This window comes from Anas acuta, chromosome 6 (assembly GCF_963932015.1).
Source record: "Anas acuta chromosome 6, bAnaAcu1.1, whole genome shotgun sequence".
NCBI lineage: Eukaryota > Metazoa > Chordata > Aves > Anseriformes > Anatidae > Anas > Anas acuta.
Window position 1 is genome coordinate 26,961,395 of NC_088984.1, and position 18,277 is coordinate 26,979,671.

The 18,277-nt window shown below is 37.9% G+C and overlaps 2 protein-coding genes across 5 annotated transcripts; one reads left to right on the plus strand and one right to left on the minus strand.

The window, feature by feature from the left end:
• Window positions 1-7,432, minus strand: MDH1B (malate dehydrogenase 1B). 2 transcript variants are annotated; one of them, XM_068685963.1, is made up of 10 exons: window positions 7,315-7,432; window positions 7,061-7,173; window positions 5,931-6,065; window positions 5,634-5,776; window positions 4,462-4,964; window positions 3,810-3,951; window positions 2,718-2,881; window positions 1,921-2,060; window positions 1,102-1,186; window positions 1-228 (listed from the first exon to the last, which is right to left on the minus strand). In XM_068685963.1, exons 1-9 carry the CDS (start codon window positions 7,334-7,336, stop codon window positions 1,103-1,105), a joined length of 1,446 nt encoding a protein of 481 aa, XP_068542064.1. In that variant the 5' UTR covers window positions 7,337-7,432; the 3' UTR covers window positions 1-228; window position 1,102. The 2 variants fall into 2 exon arrangements, with proteins under 2 accessions (XP_068542064.1, XP_068542065.1); XM_068685964.1 differs by lacking the exon at window positions 7,315-7,432 and having other exon boundaries at window positions 7,068-7,186.
• FASTKD2 (FAST kinase domains 2) lies at window positions 7,335-18,277 on the plus strand. 3 transcript variants are annotated; one of them, XM_068685959.1, is made up of 12 exons: window positions 7,335-7,523; window positions 7,742-8,506; window positions 8,873-8,976; window positions 10,231-10,339; window positions 11,299-11,422; window positions 13,226-13,365; window positions 13,640-13,812; window positions 14,208-14,371; window positions 15,373-15,594; window positions 16,457-16,541; window positions 17,573-17,687; window positions 18,142-18,277. In XM_068685959.1, the coding sequence occupies exons 1-12, from the start codon at window positions 7,335-7,337 to the stop codon at window positions 18,235-18,237; spliced, it is 2,286 nt and encodes a 761-aa protein (XP_068542060.1). In that variant the 3' UTR covers window positions 18,238-18,277. The 3 variants fall into 3 exon arrangements, with proteins under 3 accessions (XP_068542060.1, XP_068542061.1, XP_068542062.1); XM_068685960.1 differs by having other exon boundaries at window positions 7,335-7,499; XM_068685961.1 differs by having other exon boundaries at window positions 7,410-7,527.

Genomic DNA, 18,277 nt, shown 5'->3' on the forward strand with positions numbered 1-18,277 from the left:
TAAGTCAGAAGTCTTGCTTTAGTCACCAGATTAAAACTGTTATATTTACACCATTTTTGAGATATTTTTTCTGCCTACAGACTCCCAGGGTTTTGGATGAAGAAGGCAATATAAAAGCAATTACAATGTTTAGCATTTCTTTGTAGTTTGTTTTAGAATGTGAATTTTCACCATTTTCTCCTGAAGACATCTCTGGCTAAACCAAGCCAGCAGGAAAGGTTTCCATCCCTGTAAAAAACAAAACAAAACAAACAAACAAAAAAAAACAGTACAGATTTTTGCTAACCTCCCAAAATAGTTACACCCGCAAGGAGATAAGCCAGGCACTTAGGTAATACTTGAATAGTATGGTATTTGATACCAATGTCACAAGAGTAGGTCACAACTAAGCAATTAGCTGCTAGCAGAGGAATGGCTCTCTGCTTAGCATTTAAAGCAGCCACAGGAAGAATGGGGCAGCTCTAGAAAAAGAGTGCCAAACAAGTAGAGAGCAGAGACAAGGACACTCCTATCTAAGTGAGAATCTACTGTCTGAGTTAATCAAGATCATAACTACTGGAATAATTAAGTTATGCATTTATCAGGAAAAATCTTACTGCGTCAGTGGTCTTTTCCTATTTACAGTATTTTTTCCAATTTACAATATTTTTTCCTCTGTTAGAAATTCAATTCTATTTCCAGAGAGTAAAAAAGAGTAAAGAATAGTTTCAAAAACTTAGGGTATCTGGTGAAAGTTCTTTTCTAATAATAGTTACTTGTTTTAAAAAGATTTTCTATTTAATTATCATCTAAGATAAAGCATGTCGTGTACTTTACGTTGGCAAAATCTTTTATTTTTATGCTAAATGTATTATTTATGCTTATTTTTTATATTCATAACCTGTGAATGACACAAAAGAAACTTATCAAAATAAGGCTTCTATCATGCAGATTTCCCCTTCCTATGGCATGGGTCAGGATATATCTGACAAGCACTTGCTACTTACGTTCCTCCCTGAAGGGTTTTATATTCATTTAAATGGAAAGGGACATCAAATTAGACTTCATTACTTAAATTCTCACTTAAAACTTGGTGTTATCTTTTATGGGGAAAAAACCTACCTTAATGCAATTTTTTTTTAGAAGTGATTTTATCACGTCCATATGGATGCATTTCTTTTATTTTCTTTAGTGCAATGAGCTTTTCCTGAATAATAATAAAAAATAATAATAATTTTAAAGCCACCCATTCTTGTTAGCCATTGAAATTTCTCACATAATCTTAAAATATGGTCAAATGAAAATAATCCTTATATGTTACTACCATGACTGAAGATCACAAATATTTTAAGTATGCCAGGATGTGGAATTTGGAACTAGTCCACCTAGTTTTATAATATTTAGACAAATTAAATTCTTTCTGTTTCACTAAGGGACAAGAAGCTCTTAATGCAATTATTCCTTGCTGATTTTGCATTTTCTGAAAAATCCCTTATTATAATAAAATCTGGCCTTCATTCTTGCAGAGTCACAGCCATAAGGATCCCAAAAGATACATTTCCTGGCATAGAACTACTCTGAATACAGTATATGCAAAATCAAGATCAGCAGGACAGAATGGAGAAACATTAACTTAAAGTTAATATTTCAGTTTGCACAAAGCCTGTAGAACTTGAGAGTGCAAATTCTATATCTCCATATGTAAACATTTTTTATCATCTCCTTTTTGGGGAACACAACAATAGTCTGTTCATTTCCATATATAAATACTACATTATTTCACAATACCCACCCAGTTTTACACATGTAAAAACACATGTACAGCTTGAACAGCTTGAACATGCCTAACATTTCTAGTAAGGTGCTCAGTATTCAAAGTTACATTGCAATGTACCCATAGGTGGCAGAATGGGCATACTATCAGGTGTAAGAAATCATCACCTGTATCAGATCATGGGATAAGCGTTCCAGAGCTTCCTGTGTAGTTTCATTAATTTCTAATTCTGTCATGACTTCCCAGCTACCGTTCTGGAACCTCACTGGCATAGAAAAGACAATCCCTTCAGGAATGCAAAACTGACCTGCAGAAGAAGGAAAAATTACTCAAACATACTATTTCTGATTAAAAACACATTTTCACAAGTGTTGAGATTAAGCCCTACAAATATGCAGAACTCTGCAGCTGTGCAAGAACTTAATATAAAGACTGATTTTTTTTCAGAGCACAATTCAAGGACCAACAGGCTCCCCTTTTACTGTAACTTTGAATTTTAGTTTCATCTACTCATAACAGTTTTATGTCTTAAAAAGTGGAAAATTACATCTTTTATTTCATTTAACATTTAAATGACTGCTGTGAAAATTTACATTTATTGGTCCACCCATCTACATAAGAACCTGCTTGTATAGGTTAGGCTCTAAGAACTATAAAGATTCCATGTGCAAAACATACATATAAGAAAATCATTTAAATTAAGTCTAAAAGACAAACTGTAACAAGACAGTATTAACATAAGAGATGCTTTTAAGCAGTAAATATCAAATCACAAGCTTGGTATAGGATAACTGCTTAGATATGGAGGCTCTTGTGCTGAAACAAACTCCCAGCCTATTATTATATGATCTGATTTACAATTGTTTACTAATTTGAAATTTTGACTTAAAAAAATCCCATTATACCTATTGGGGAAAGCTCTAAGGAAGCTATTAGAAAATACATGAAGCAAAAATAGGTTTACCTTCACTAAGTATTCCCACAGAAACAATCTCCCCGGAAGGAGAACCATGAAACCAGTATCTTAGTACTGTAGCTACTGCATGAGCGGGTAACATTGCTGCACAATGATAGACACGGGATCTCAATGAACTCCGTGCAGACAGAAATTCTGAATGGATCCATTCGCTGCCAACAAAAAAAGGAAAAAAAAATAAGAAGGAAAAACAACAAACTACTAAGATGACTGTAAGAAGAGTAGTTTCCTAGAGGATAAAAGAACTAAAACCAAGAGAAGATAATAGTTAAAACTTATTCAAACTTTGCTGGAGGCAAGGCACTTAAAGACAGAAAATACAGTCAAAAAGTGGCTCAAGAAATGACAGCAGGCATTACTTGTCTATGAAATATCATTTAGTCAAGTCAAAACTGTTACTATTACTGTTTACATTTGTTACCTCTTAGGTTAGGACCCAGCTGTGAACTGTAATTCCCCTTTGCTAGGCACTGTGCAAGTATGGAATAGAAATGTCAGCTACCCAGTAGACGCTGGAAGGTTTATACCAGAGTGGGAGCTCCACGCAGCCAGGCCTGAGCATGTCACCTCTGCTGCTCACTCACTCCAAACATCTTTTCTCTGCTAATTCTCTTTCCACTAGAACCTATCTAGATGCCATGTATCCTTCTCATACCTGTAAACAAATCCTGTTTTGGGAAATTGTCAATATTAGTTCCCTCAGGTCGTAAGTTCTATGTAATTCAGGTACTTCAAGAGGCAGATACGTGTTTAGTATCATTTCAAAGTTTTGTCATGCACTTTAGATACCTAAGTCACTATCTGGCTTTTCTTTACTTCTTAAAGCCTCCTCATATGATACACATGCAATATGTAGGAAAATATAGTTATAAACAAAGTTGGCAGGGGAGTCAAGACTACACAGCACTATGAACTACTCAATTTATTTTGCAGACTCAGCACTTCAGCTTGGGTTCTTCTTTATGTACAGTGCTAATCAATAAACAAAAATCTTTCTTGATGTTCATTAAACAGTTCAGATAAACAGAAATGTTTAAAAAGGTATTTAATTTTACTTTAAAAAACAAATTTGTACATTACCTATCATAAATCAAATTCATCAAAGGACGTGAAAAATTAGCTGGGCCCCAAACAGCACTGTCACATCCGTAAATTTTTGTATGTGACAAATCAATGTAGTGACAGCCAGTAATATTGCCCCAGACAATCACATCTTTAACTCCTGCAACAGAGAAAAATACATAAATTAATTAAAAGAAAGACAAACACTTTCACAATATAGGTTGGACTAGATGACCTCTGGAAGTCCCTTTGAAGATGAATTATTCTTTAATTCAGTGTCCTGCCTTAATAGCAGATATGTTTTCATCTGAAAAATGCATCAGTATTCTCCATAACATTTCATGAAACCTCACCAAAAGCTATAAAAGGAACTTTAATTAGTATAATGCTATTATATGTATTAGACAAAAACCTAATATTTAGCTGTTAGAAAACAAATCATTTCACAAACATATAGCAATGTTTCATTTAAAGTCCTGTACATGGAAATATTGACTGCTGAAAGGCAATCTGAAAAGGAAAAAAAAAACAACACATTGGTGCAAAAAGAATTTCTCAAATAATCTGCTGACAGGCAAATCAGCCTACCAGTTGTTCTACGAAATACGTGCTCTCAGAGAAGTTCATCCACTGAAATCCCCAAATGCTACCAGAACACAAAAACATTCACCTGCTGCATTCATATTCAGCTTCCTGGCCAGCATGGCTTTAGTTGCGGTTTCCCAGGATGTTGCAACAGCAATGACATTTTCAGGATTAATGGATGGGCCGTATGTGATAATCATCATCGCCTTAAGGTTTACAAAGGTTTTTCCTGCTGAAATTACTCTGACCTCTTTCTTTGCATTCTTTTCAATCAGGGGAGCATACACATAGCAGATCTCACTCACTTTTCTGATGTAGTTCTCAAGGGACTGGACGTCACGTTTTAAGAGGATATCATCAAGAACAATGATAATGTCAGCTTGAAGAAAAGCCTTATTTATTTCAGTGTGCTCTGAAATACTACGGAGGAGTGGGAATGCCATGTCTTCCACTTCCATTACAATACCGCAAAGATCGTTCTTAAACTCGTCAGTGTCTAGCAAATGGATACTGATTTCAGTGGTCATCCCAAACACTTCTCCATTCGCCAGCAGAGGTATCAGCTGATAGCATATAGGAGCTGATGCACTAATAAAAGAAGGGTACCGAAAAATCATAGTTAAGCACTGTACACTGCTCTTTTCAAAGTATTACATAAATAAACACAAAGACCTTACTTTTACATTTGATTATATTTAAATACAGCAATAAAAGATCCAAGCTAATGGTCTTTCTCTGTTCTTAACATGTTAAAAATTAAAAGCAGTTGGGGCATCCTTTCATTTGAAGGTTTTTCCATCCTATACATTTCAGGTCATACTGTCATTTAAAGTCTAGTGTCTTACAGAACCACAAATTTTTAAGGTATTTTGTTAGGATTAAGAGAAATACATAAATTTCTACAGGTAGACCTGCTAGGAATTGATTACTTATTTAAATATTTCCAAATACATTTAATGTAAGATACCTGCATTACAAAATTTTGTAAATACTTGTTTTTCCTTCCAAGGTGATCTGGTGAGCTCATTGACACCTGTTCACATCCCTCACTTAAACTGGAACATAATGTAACAAAAATAGAAATACTTTTCAATTCATATGTTGAATGCTCATAGTGAAGGGTGCAGAACCTAACTCAAATCAGCAAATTACGTGGATTCATGTATAACCTCAGACAGTTATACCTCATATGCTTTGAGAAAAAATACATTCTTCTGAAACTGAGTGAAACTTCATAGATACTCTTTTTACTTTCACCTGGTGATCCAGATCTGCAAAGGGTTGGTAAGATTTCTAATCTCCTCCTCCTCTTTTTCAGTTTCCACAAGTGCCTGTAGGTTCTCCTCAGCAATGTCTAACATTTCCTCACTCAACATCATTGAGGTGATGCCATAATAGTGCTAAGAACAACAACAAAAAAAGTGATCTCTAATGAAATGACAGCTCAAACACAGCAAGGTGTAGGATAGCTTTATTTTACATTTGAAGGAGGAATAAAGAATATTATAAGAAAATGTAAAATATGGGTTTACAGAATAAAAAGCAGCTCACTACCTGAGCATATTCCAGAAAATCATTAACTCCTCCCAGAAGCAGACCCTTCCCTCCACGGTCCAAAAGTTCTCTCCAAATGATTGGAGATTGTCTGTGCTGCCATCCATTCATTTCACAAAGGTCACGGAGCCACTGCTAATATAAATACCCGCCCCCCCCAAAAAAAAAAAAAAAAGTTTTAATACCTGTTCACTTATGATAACAGTTAAATGTTACAGTTAGTAACAATCTTATTACTTCCTGTCAATACATGATTACAAAGTGTCTCACAATGTACCCACATACCAGTGTGCAAAAATTGGCAGATTGACACAAAGCAATTCATGATGATACACTGCAATATTTCAGCAAAAGAGCAAAACGTCCTACAACCTGCTGCTTGGTTTTAACTCTGTAATTTTTCTCCATTGTCTTAATGACACCGAACATAGGAATGTTGTAAAGCAGCGAAAAATCTGAGGATTCCTTAAATAGGTAAGAAGTAGGTAACCTCTGCAGAAGGGTCACTAGGCTGAAGAGGTTAATTGCCATTCACTTTACTGTTGAATTGGCTGAGGTATCAATCAAAAGTATAAGGGGGTAATATAAAGCACGGTACTGTCTGTCTCATGAAGTAATACTGCAATTTTCATTTTTATATGGGCTACAGTAAAACAAACTTCAAGTAAAATGAACAACTGAGCATACAGCAAAGTAATTAAAAAGGCCCACTCACACTGTAAACCAATATATGAGATTTATTTTTATACTTCTGTTATAATTCAAAGCCTTTGAATGCCAGAAATCCTCTTGACAAATAACGGCTGTTAAAGTATACACAATCACAGTGTGCAAAAAAAATTACAGAAAACAGCAGGCTGAACAGTCACATGTACTTAATAAAACATAAACTTCACTTTCTTGCGAGCAAAACACAGTTTCAGTGTGACCTTCATTTTATGTACGTATTCTGTCAGTCAGAACGTTGAAACTTTTCCTCAGGCTGGCGCTCGTACCCAAAGCTGCTTTTGCAGCACTTCCATCCACGTACCAAGATGCTAATCAAAGTAAGAGACAGACTGCAGCCAAGCACACTCCTTGCCAGGCGGAGCACTGCGTTATCTACCACGTTTTGACTGGTAGCACCTTACCTCCCACCTGTCAGGGTGCTGGGTGATCTTGTGAACCCTGAAGTCCGGCAGGTTAGCCTGGAGGTAGTCAGCCAGGAGCTCCGCTTTGGCATAGTAAGGGCAGTTTGCCCTGCCTGTGGAAACACCAACCGCACGCCCAGAGGCAGATGTGGTGACACGGGCTGGTGAGAACTCGACCAACCCAAAACTTTTGGGAATTTTTCCACACGTTCCGCGCCCCCCCCCCCCCCCCCCGCTCCCCTCAGGCGCCTCACCCGCCAGCACCAGCTTGGCCATGCTCGCGCCGCCCTCCAACGGCCGCCGGCTTGGGGCGTCGCGCGGCAACGCAACGCGCTGCACGCGCCGCCCAGGCCGTTTGGCCCTCGGCGCGCGCCGTCCCCTCTCGCGAGGCTGGCGGAAGGCGGCCGGGCGGCAGCATGGCGGCGGCGCCGCGAGCCGGGTAACGGCCGCCCGCGCCCCTGAGGCAGGTGCCCAGCGGCCGCCCAAGGGACGCGGGAGGCAGGGGAGGGCGGCCGGGGCGAGCCGAGCCGAGCCCTCAAAGTCCCCCTTCACAGCAGCTCTCTGGGGGAGGTTGTTTCAAATCTTCTCCCTGCAGATTTACGTGAGGAGTCGCAGGTCTGCTCGCTGAGCTGTGGCTTCCCTTGGGCTTCACACATAGGTGACTTTGTGCTCTCCTTGCAGGCTGGTTTCCGCAGGAGGAGTTTCATCGTGTCCCCTGTCTTGAGTTGGCGCGTCAGATCTGCTCATGAAACGCTCGGCAAAATGAATAACAGGATAAGTAACTTGTTGAACACGGTCAGGTGCTTGCGTCGGTGTGGTCCTGTGCTCGCTCCCAAGTACTCAGGCGCCACAAGAAAACACGCTTCGTGGGTCAGCGGGCACAAGGATCTTCTGGAAAATGTGAACTTCAGAAAATCCTTTCCAAGTGTTTTTCCCTCTCCACACGGGTCATCTCTTCGGTTTCTATCTCAAAAGGCAGATGTTTTTAGCGCAGGTGATGAAATACAACCAAAGAGTACTGAGGCTCTGGGGAGCGAACAGGTTCCCCAGAGCTCCTTGGAACTGAAAAACTCGAAGGATGATTCTGGGGGCTCCAAGGTGAAGCCCGTTGTGGATCACAACGAACAATTCTTTAGTAGTCTCCGGAAATGCACCTGTCCTAGCGATGTGCTGGATTTGGCTTCAGAGTCTGCTGTTTCCCTTAAGCACTTCACAAACTGTTTAACTACAACATGGAGACTCCTCAAAACCCTGTCCGAAGACCAGCAGCGTTACGAGAAGCAGCTGATCTTTGAGCACCCAGTCTTCGTCAAGCTCTGTCAGCACCTGCTGCGAGATGCCAGAAGGATGACACGGGCTGACCTGGTGTTCAGTCTGCATGCTGTGGTGAACCTCGGTGTTCCTCAGAACACTCTCCTAGTCCAGACTTTGTTGAGGGTATGCCAGGTGAGTATGAAAATCTCTCTTCTAAATTTGGGCTGAAGTGTCAGGATTAGTTTTGGGAGGCTGCCCAACATCAGAGAGATTTGGGTTACATCCCGGGTTTAATCTGATGTTCATTGGAAATAGGGCTCCCTTAGTTAATCTGTGTGTAATTCTAGTTTCCTTCATTTTTGAAACCACTGGCTGATTTCATACGGATTTAACTGACAAATCATTCTCCTTTTCAAATCAACTAAATGTGGCTGACCTTGTAGGACAATGGAGTCTCAGGAATTGACTCCTTGGGGGGAAGGCAGGATGGCAGGTGGAAATTAAGAGTGGCCAGTTCCTTTCTCTGAAGTAACCTAACATTGTGGAACTCTTTAACAGGAAAAGCTCAATCAACTTGATAACCGGTGTATCTCGGTTTTGGCAACTACTTTAGCAGGGCTGGATAAAGACAAGAATGTGAGCGCTCTTCAAGCTGGATTACTGTGAGAAAAATACATTTTTCACATGTTCTTAATATTTAAATATTGTTTGAATGTTATGTCTTATGTAAGTCACGGAGGGAATATCTGCGCATAAAAAACGTATTTTAGTTTTAGGAGTTCGATGATTACATGAGATAACAGCTGTACATGACAGTGATTTTTGGCATTGTCTTTGCAGTTTCAAGCAGAAAGGCTTCTGATGGCATAGGAAGTTAGACCACTCTGCAACTGATACACATTCTGACTGCATCGCCACCACTGTTTTTTTGTGATGTTGGTCAAGTCCCTTTGCATATCTATGCCTCTGTTTTACCTGGGTGTAAAAAGGAGGTAATAAGGCTAGCTTAATTCATTAACTATTTTGATTTAACATGATGAAAAATGCTGTTCAAAGGCCAGGGATTATTTCCTTCGAGTTTAGTAAGGAAAAATTAAGATGAAAACAAGTTTTGACTTCATCTTTTTATAGAGCAAAGCCTATATCTAATGTTTTATCAGAATAACTTCTCTGGTTTTAATGATTTTCTCTAGAATGATGAGATGTATGTGGGTAACCAATTTGCTTACTTTCATGATTTTTTTTACTGAGGCTGTCACAAAACTTGAAATAGATTAGAACTTTTGGTCCCAAGTCAGGTCCTGCTTTGAAAAGGCAGATGTGCTAGTGATACAGACAGAGCACATTGTCCTGTAAGCTTGGGAACGTGGTTCTTGTAGGTTGGTGGAAAGCAGGGGAAAACAGAAACTCCTTCATCACATACTTATGATTCCTCTGTTCTATGATACCCCCTTCTGTTCCTGCAGCTCACAGTGCAGGTTGTTTTTTTTTTTTTTCCTCAGTTGCTCCAGGTCATAGTCAGTGTCCATTCCCAAGTTTCCTGTCTGTTTCAGAACTTGTCTCCATCAGAAAAGTGTTAATTCCGTGAGGCTTAACAGCACTCACATCTGCGCAGTCACCTGTAGTCTGGGCAGGTGACCCTAGTGTTCAGAATGTGTCAGGGACAACACTTACGTATCAGGGAACATTAAGAAACCATATATTTTTACCAATATAATTATTTCCATGTGGGTTAACATCTGTGCTGCAGCTACATCACATAAAGTTGTGCCAGCCTTGCAAAAAGTAGGCAGGAGAGGAGCAGGGAGTAACAGCTGTAACTTGGGAGTATATCAGTGAGGGAGAATGGGGGTACATACCATTTCCTGCTGAAACAAGGAAACCATCTCAAGGCCTTGCATTTCTTTCTTCATCAGATTACTAGCGGAGCAGCGAATCCCAAGTATCAGAGACATCTTTATACTGCAAAACCTGATGAAATGCATGGGAAAAGATGCTCCAGTCTTTCTGAAAAAGAAATTAGAGGTGAACTTGGCTGAGGGGTCATTTTTACTTCCAAAAAGCCTGTGCTCTTGCATTGTTTTCTGAACTGTGAATGGTTTTTTCCAGATGCACAAAGAGAATGTATAATACAAAAGTTAACTGCATTTGCTATATGAATCATAGTCCAGCTATATTTGCAAGAGAAACTTAAATTTGGAGCTGGGAATATCACTGAAAGGGGGCAGGAAGCAATGGAGATGGTACAAAAGGAGCTGAGACAGTAAATTAGCAGTACCTTCATCTCATGTTTGTGTTGGCCAAATGGTATTTCATAGAAGCACTTACTGGCTGTTCTGTGATTCCCTTGCCCAACCTCTGTCTGGAAAACTGACGTAATACTGTGTAATTTCTATTGTAGATGCATTTTGCGTTTACCCGTTAATAGACATGCAGTAAGAATATTGTATTTTAATAACAAGTAAAGCTAAACTCTGTAGTCTTATTTTTACTGTCTCTTGTATCAGTCTAACTGCTGCTTCTGTAAATGAAGTCTGTTCTGCAGCATCGTTGCCTCTGTTCACATTAGTTGGATTGTGCTGAAAGCTTACAGCTCTTGCACATGTCCAAAATAGTAATTGCAGTCATAAAGTAAATTAGCGGTGGTAATCATATTTCTGCTGCTTTTTTAAGAGTTAGTATATGGTATCACAGTATTTGGAAGTGAGTTTTACTGAGACTTCTTTAAAAAAAAAATCCATATAAAGACAAATTACTGGGAAATTGCTTAGTGACCTAGCTATAGAACACTTGATCTCTTCTGATTGTGTATTGAGAATCTGAAAGAAGTTACTTTATGCTTTTGCTTTTTGTTGCTCCTTTTTGTTTCATTTAAGTCTGGACAGGCTAATGGATTTGGGAAAGTTTTGGTGAAGATTCCTTCACAATAAAGCGCTGGTAACATGTGAAGAATGAAGGATTTAATAACCTCTACTTCACTTTAGATGGCAGTTTTGAAAGAGATTGACCACCTGACTTACATAAATGCTCGGCGTGTGTTTTTGGGTCTTGTTGCAATGAATTATTGTTCCATTCCGATCCTGAATGCCTGCAGTAAAAAGATCCAGGGTAAGAAAAATGTTTATTAAATCTCCCTCCTTTATGCCAAATTTTTCCCTTTCATGTCCCTTTCCTAATTTCCTTTAAAATTCAGGAAATACCTTTGCTTTACAGAAGAGAATACTAATGTGGAGTCATTTGACAAGTGGCAAGACAGAACATTACTGATGGACAATGAAACCAAATAGTTCTTGCATTCTGTACCCTTTTTAACATTTCCTGAATTATATATTTTTCTTTGCTTTTCTTCTGAATGCATTATTTAGGAAAAAGAACTGAATGCTAGAAGTAAAAAGTAAATTTCAGATAAGCTTTTAAAACAAATACGAATTGGAAATAGATAGATGGGTGGTCTGATGCGATTAGTCTGAAGGGAACATAGTGTTTCCCTGATTAACTGGTTTTCAATATTGAATGCTGCAGTCCAGAAAAAAAAAAAATAAATGAAAGGTAGTGCTCTCACCTCTCTCCAACCTTTGCAATGCATTTCCCAAGTATATGTAGTCAGTACGTATTGATTCACACTTAAAATGCATATGAATGTGTGTCTCAAAAAAAAGGAAGATATCAAAACAACATTTATAATATTTAGGAAACAGGAATATTTGGGCTGTTTGTACAGTCATTATTTGTCCTGATGTTCATGTGTGTTAGGACACAGTCTTTAATTACATATAGTGGCTTCTACCACAGGAGTCATGCCATGCTCAGATGCAGGCTACATAGCATGCATAGAGTAAGCAGCTACTCAGTGCTTTTTTTTCTGTACTTTTTTAGTGCATATCGTCAGGACTTACATGCTGTACATTGTGCTCTGGGCATAGTCATTTATTTCTTGACACAAGTAACCCCTTCTAGAGTATGGAGATGGAACAGGATGAGGAGGGAGGGTTATCCATTGGGTAAGGGAATTTGCCAGCGTGTTTTCCAAGTCCTGTGCTGTTGCTGGGGCTTTCAAGAAAGTAGCAGCCTCTTCTGTATCCCAGGACCTGAGCATAATTGTAGTAACCATATGTTTCATAAATTGAGTTAGTTTTTGCAGCAGTGAGGAGATGACCCAGTGGTGATATTAGTTTTCTAATTACACAGAGGAGAGATTCAGGTCAAAGTGTCCAGTAACACGAGATTCCTTTGATCTGTTTTCTTTAAGAATACCTAGCATTACCAATCACTGAATTTGATGCACAGATTTCATTGGCTTCAATTGCTGTTGTCAGTGCTGAGCACCTGAAGAAATGTTTCATACTAAGCCTGGAAACAGTGAAGAAACAGTTTCATACTAAGCCTGGAAAATCCCTGAACCACAGTTTACGAGGAGGGTTGAATTCATTTATTTTCCTACTATCCTCTTGAGCCTTCGTGGAGAGGAAACAAAGTCTAGTTGTAGCTGTGTCTTCTCCTGCAGTCACTGTCTTTTAGGACATGCATGTCACTCATTGAAGCAAACAAGGCAGGATGTTCAAGAGAGAGCATTGTTCTTTGGTATTTAATCTTCAACTCAGGAGTAGGTCCATATTGTGTGGCAGATGAAGTAGCAGTGCTGTGCTACAGGTCTGTTGTGATCTGGTACTCAATCTGTGTCATTATGCTCATATGCCAGGAGGTTATGTTAAGGTTTACCAGTCTGACATGTGCTAGTGCTTCAATGCTTGATAGCCTCAGTGCTTTGTAGAAATAGACACATATTTATGGTTACTTGCAGTTCTGTAAAACCAAATCAGAAAAAGTAAATTTCATCATGTGCCACTATGCCTCCAACCTACAGCTCTCTTTGCTTTGTATCATTTGTCCTTTTTTGCTTTTCTGTTACAGAGAATATTCACGATGCTCAATTTTGGCATTTAATTCTTATTCTGGAAGCTTGTCACAATCTCCAGTACCGTAATGTAAAACTGTTTTCAACAGTAGCAGACTACGTTAATTCCAGTGTCTGCATTTTGGACAAAAAACAGGTGAGTTTGAGACCAAATAATTTATAGTAGTAGCAGTAGAATAGGCAGTTTCTGGTGCTTTTCCATGCTGCCCTTTTAGGAATACCATTCTGATGAAGTTCATACAGTTAAATTTTTAAAATACGCTTCTATCTATTGACTTACAGAATAAAGAAATAGAATGAATGTTATGGTTTGAAAAGTTTGCTTTCATTAAAAATGCCTTTTATGAAAACAAAATGTAAGATCCACTTTACTTTTTCTCTTAACCTTATAAAAATATCTTTTGTTTCAGATTATCCTTTTTCTGTCTGCCTTTGAGATACTTGGCTTTCAGCCCAGTGAACTGATGGGTGTTTTTGCTGAGAAGGTGACAGCAGACTCTGAATTCCTGGACTTGAAAAGCCTTTTGATTGTTCTCCGAGTGTATTCACGACTCAACTACCTTCCCAAAGGCCAACATCTTTTGTAGGTTTTCATTTGAGAACGCCTGATGTTATGTTGTCATCAATAGAGTAATATATAGAAATGTATGGAATGGCAACTGGTATTTGATCTTAGTTGTGAATAGTCCATAGTCCTGTTTTATTAATCTGTAAAGTAAATTTTCTATGTCTTCTAGCATTTTTTTTCTATATAGGATTTCTTTTCTGAAACTGAAAATTGATATATTCTTGGTTCTAGACCGATAAAGGTACTAACTCTGTTGATAGGTAGCTGTAGCCTCAAAGAAGATTCTAAAGCTAATGCTGGATTACTCAACATGTGATTGTACAAAATATAAAATTTACTAGCACATAATTCTGTTTGAAATCCATTATAGTCTTGTATATTTAGATACTTTTCTTCTGCTTTTGGAAAAGGTTTTTTGAGACTCTTCAGAGCTGCTTGAATAAGTACCTTCCCCAGATTTCCAACACAGAGCTGCTGAAGGCAGTGTATTCACTTTGCATCTTAGGATACCTTCCTCATCGTGCACTTGATCAGCTGCTGCAAAAGGAGAGCTACGAAAAACTTCTACCGTCAGGTTAGGCCTTATGTTGTCATGTTCTTTTTCTTTAGAAGGACAGTTTGCCTACCTAAATAATTTTTTATAATTGTCTTAAACCTTATAATTTAAAGAAGGCAAACACAATTAATATTGAAGTTCACAAGAAAAAGCTGATGCAGTAATGGTGATTCAAGTGACACCTTAGTTTCTAATTATGCACTAGGGCATCTGGTTTATTGTCCTGGGCCCCATGGTGGCAACTGTTTAATTAATAGTTTGCGCACAGAGGTGTATGTGAGATTGGTGGAAATGGTAGAAATGCATTAAGAGCTAGGGGTTCTTTGTTCAACAGATATTCAGAGACTTTTAAAAACACAGGAAGTCTTAAGCTTCATAAACCAACTTCGGTACCTGGGATCATGAGTAAAATTTTACTTTGACTGCTTGGAGTTACTATGAGGAATTTGGAACACTGTAGTAGAATTTGCTTTCCACATTACATTCCTCTACAGTGAGTAGTGTAGTTTATCAGAGTAGGAATTCAGTGTAGAGTAAAACTGCCTTGATATTGAGCCTCCTTTGACTGAACCTGAAAGCTGGAAAGCTGTAACTGCTTAGTTTGGGAGGGCTAGTACTCTTAAAACACAGTTTCAAAATGATGGCTAAAGTCTGATATCCCTTTGTTTTATAGCCTTCTACCGTCTGGATTTTACAAATGACTTGTATGCACGCTCTCTTGTTCCATGTTCTTAAGGCTTCTGTAATAACTGATGGCAGGCATAGAGCTGTGTACAGTAGAGGGGAAAGAGTGGATAAATGGGAAGCTACTAGCTGTAGACCTTACTATTTTAGTTAGTGAATTGACAGTGTATATTTAAAAGAATATTGAAGATAACAAAAATCATTGGGGAAAAAAAATTGGGGTTTGACTTCTGTATTGAAATTCATTTGCTCTGAAGAGACTGTAAATGGTAACAAAATGAAATGTTCTGAGAGGTAATACTTAGGATGCAATATTTTTTTGTATTCTTTTTCAGGTGATCTTTACAAAGAAAAAAAGGAAATGATGCTTCGCTGTGTGAGGACGTGTATGGAACTTGATAGCCCTTCCTTCATGAAGCCTGAATTTGTGCCAACTGAGAATTTCTCGTCATTAGTATCTCTTAATCTCAGAAAGGCTCGAGAGGCACTGCTGGAACTTCTGGGAGATGAGAATATGTTTCGGCAAAATGTTCAGCTGCCATATAAATATCACATTGGTATGAAGACACATTCATATCATTATTTTTAATGTAAATATATAATCCCTAAAATAATAAGGTGGTAACAAATTTGCATAGCGTACAGGTGATTAAAAGATATTTTTTTTAAGGTAGTCATTTAATAAGTTATATCCTTGATTGTTGAATTTATTTTGTAGGATGCTTTTGTAAAGTCAGTTTACTGAAATTTTATGATTGCTTTTATTTACAAAACTGCTTTGGACTTCTTATCAAGCATCAGCGAGCAGATTTTAACTGCATGGAAATCCAGTATGGCCAACTGTTTCAGACAGTTGACATCTTAGTATTACACCTGAATTAAAATGAAACAGTGGTCTTCTTTTGTTCTCTGACTTGTTTCTCCTCTAAAACTCTGGATAACGTTTGGTTTCTACTTCCATTTTATGAAATGGGCTATGATCTTGACAGGTGATCATTTCATAACATTTAGTTTCTTTTATATTTTGATATTGCTTATTCTTTTGCCAGCCACCCAGATAACGGATTTTCTTGTGATATTTGTAATAGTTTTCTTCCTAAATATTTCTAACTGGGGATCAGATTACAGGAAAATCTGAGTAGGTATGATGGACTCAGATCAAAATGAGTTTCTTTATGAGAGTGAACTGTAGTTTAAACTTACATCCATAGTTTCTAAAAACTTTTTTTTTCTTGGAGATGTGCAAGCTTTAGCAGTTTATATTGGTTGTAGGGAGGGAAAAGCGATCAGTAATGAGCAAACTACAAGAGAACAGTAATTAGAAACGCAGCAGTGACAGTGTCTGATATCTTTTTCAAATGAGCTACATAGAATATTAATTGTAACCTCGTGTAATGTTTGTTGTTGTTTTGCTTTCAGATTTTGAAATCAGGATGGATTCAGACAGAAAGAAAGTGCTCCCAGTAACTGCAACAGATAATCATCCTGATGCAAGTGTTCAAAGGTGTCTTTTTTGACTATTTTTTCTAGTAGGCTAGTTTTGTTTGTATGTATTCTTTGCACTTATGATTTCTACTGATTTGCAGAAGCAAGTAGACAACTTATTTGTGCTCCCAGAAATTACCATGCATGCTACTTCAAAATAGCACTTCATCCAGCTCATTAACTTCTAATAGAGGCTAAAAAAAATTACATTCCAGAGAAAGAGGCAGGAAACCTCACAGTTTGGATAATCTCAACCTCCTACAATGGATACAAATTTTTAAGTATGATTAAAATCCCTTCCAAAAAATTAGTACATTATGATTGTAAAATTCCAAGCATTACTGTGTTTAATTAAAAATTCAGTTATTCTCTTTATGTCTCCAAAATTCACATCCCAGTGGTATGTTTTAGCAATGAATTCAGCTGCTGAAATGCAATTTGAATAAAATGCACCATCATGTCCATGCTTTAGGTGATAATTTTAATCTTGTGGAAAAAAATGACCTCTCACTGAATGAAGTAGGACATACATCAATTAAGTAAGCCTTAACTAGAATTCAGTAATGCTTAAATTTGTGTGCTGGGTCGCACTGCACAGGAACATATTTTGTGTAGTTTGCTTTTTGAGAAAAAGAGAGCTAGTGAATTGAGTACCAGAAACTCACATCAGGTTTTCAAGATGTTCAGCTTTCCTTACCCTTTTGAGTAGGTTTTATGGCAGGAAGTAACTGATCTTGAATATTAGCAAAGGATCAAAGCAAATGCACAAGCTGTCAAAATAATGTAGAATTTGGAATGATCTATTTCCTTCCCATTATGGGGGAAGTGGATGGCTAAGGACTTAATTCTGCTGTAGTAGTTTAAGTAGATGCTAGCACTTGAGTGAAGCTCACCGAAGAAGAGAGGGTCTAAATTAATTAAGTCTGGAGAAAGAAAAGGATAATGAAATTTGTGCAGTCCTGATACTCTGCCTTCCGGAAAGACAGCTCTATATTCTGCAGTGTTGAAGGACATCACTGAATCATTGTCTTAAACTCTTCTTGTTTGTAGATTGGCGTTTCTCTTTGTTCCTCTGTCTGCATTTTGTTTGGGTACAACACACCCCCAAGGGAAGCTTGCAATGAAGAAGCGGCATCTAAGTAAATTGGGCTATCATGTGATTCTGGTAAGAGTTCTGTTATTCTCTCTGTTTAGGTCCTGTTATCAGCACAGTGATGAGTATGTTTGTTTGGCAGAACAGGCCCTGTAGGGAATGATGAGCTTTCTCCAGAGTGATAACTGTGTAGCATATCTGCTTTTATAAGGTGGTGATTGTGTCATAAAGGACAGAGGAGCTCTAAAAGACAAGCTACCACTTAACATTGTCAGTGAAATAAATGTTACCATAGCTCAGGTGGGAAAAAAAAGTCAAGCCACTGAATTGTTTGTACCTAGAAACCTGTGGGCTTATTTTTTTATTTTTTTATTTTTTTTACAGAATGAATGATTCAAATGAACATGTTTTTCAAAATAGAGCAAATCCCTATGGCTTTCCCATCATTGAATGCTTTGTTTATGGGACATAGTAGTTTGCTAAAGACACAAGAAATAATGTACCCTTTCCTTTTCCTTTTCTACAGGTCCTGAACAAGAAGTTTCAGGAAATGACAAATGAAGATGCAGTTGAGTTTTTAAAAGGAAAAATCTATTCTGAAAATGCTTCCCCTACTTTCTAAAGTGAATGTGCCTGATAATAATTAAAGTAAAACAACAATT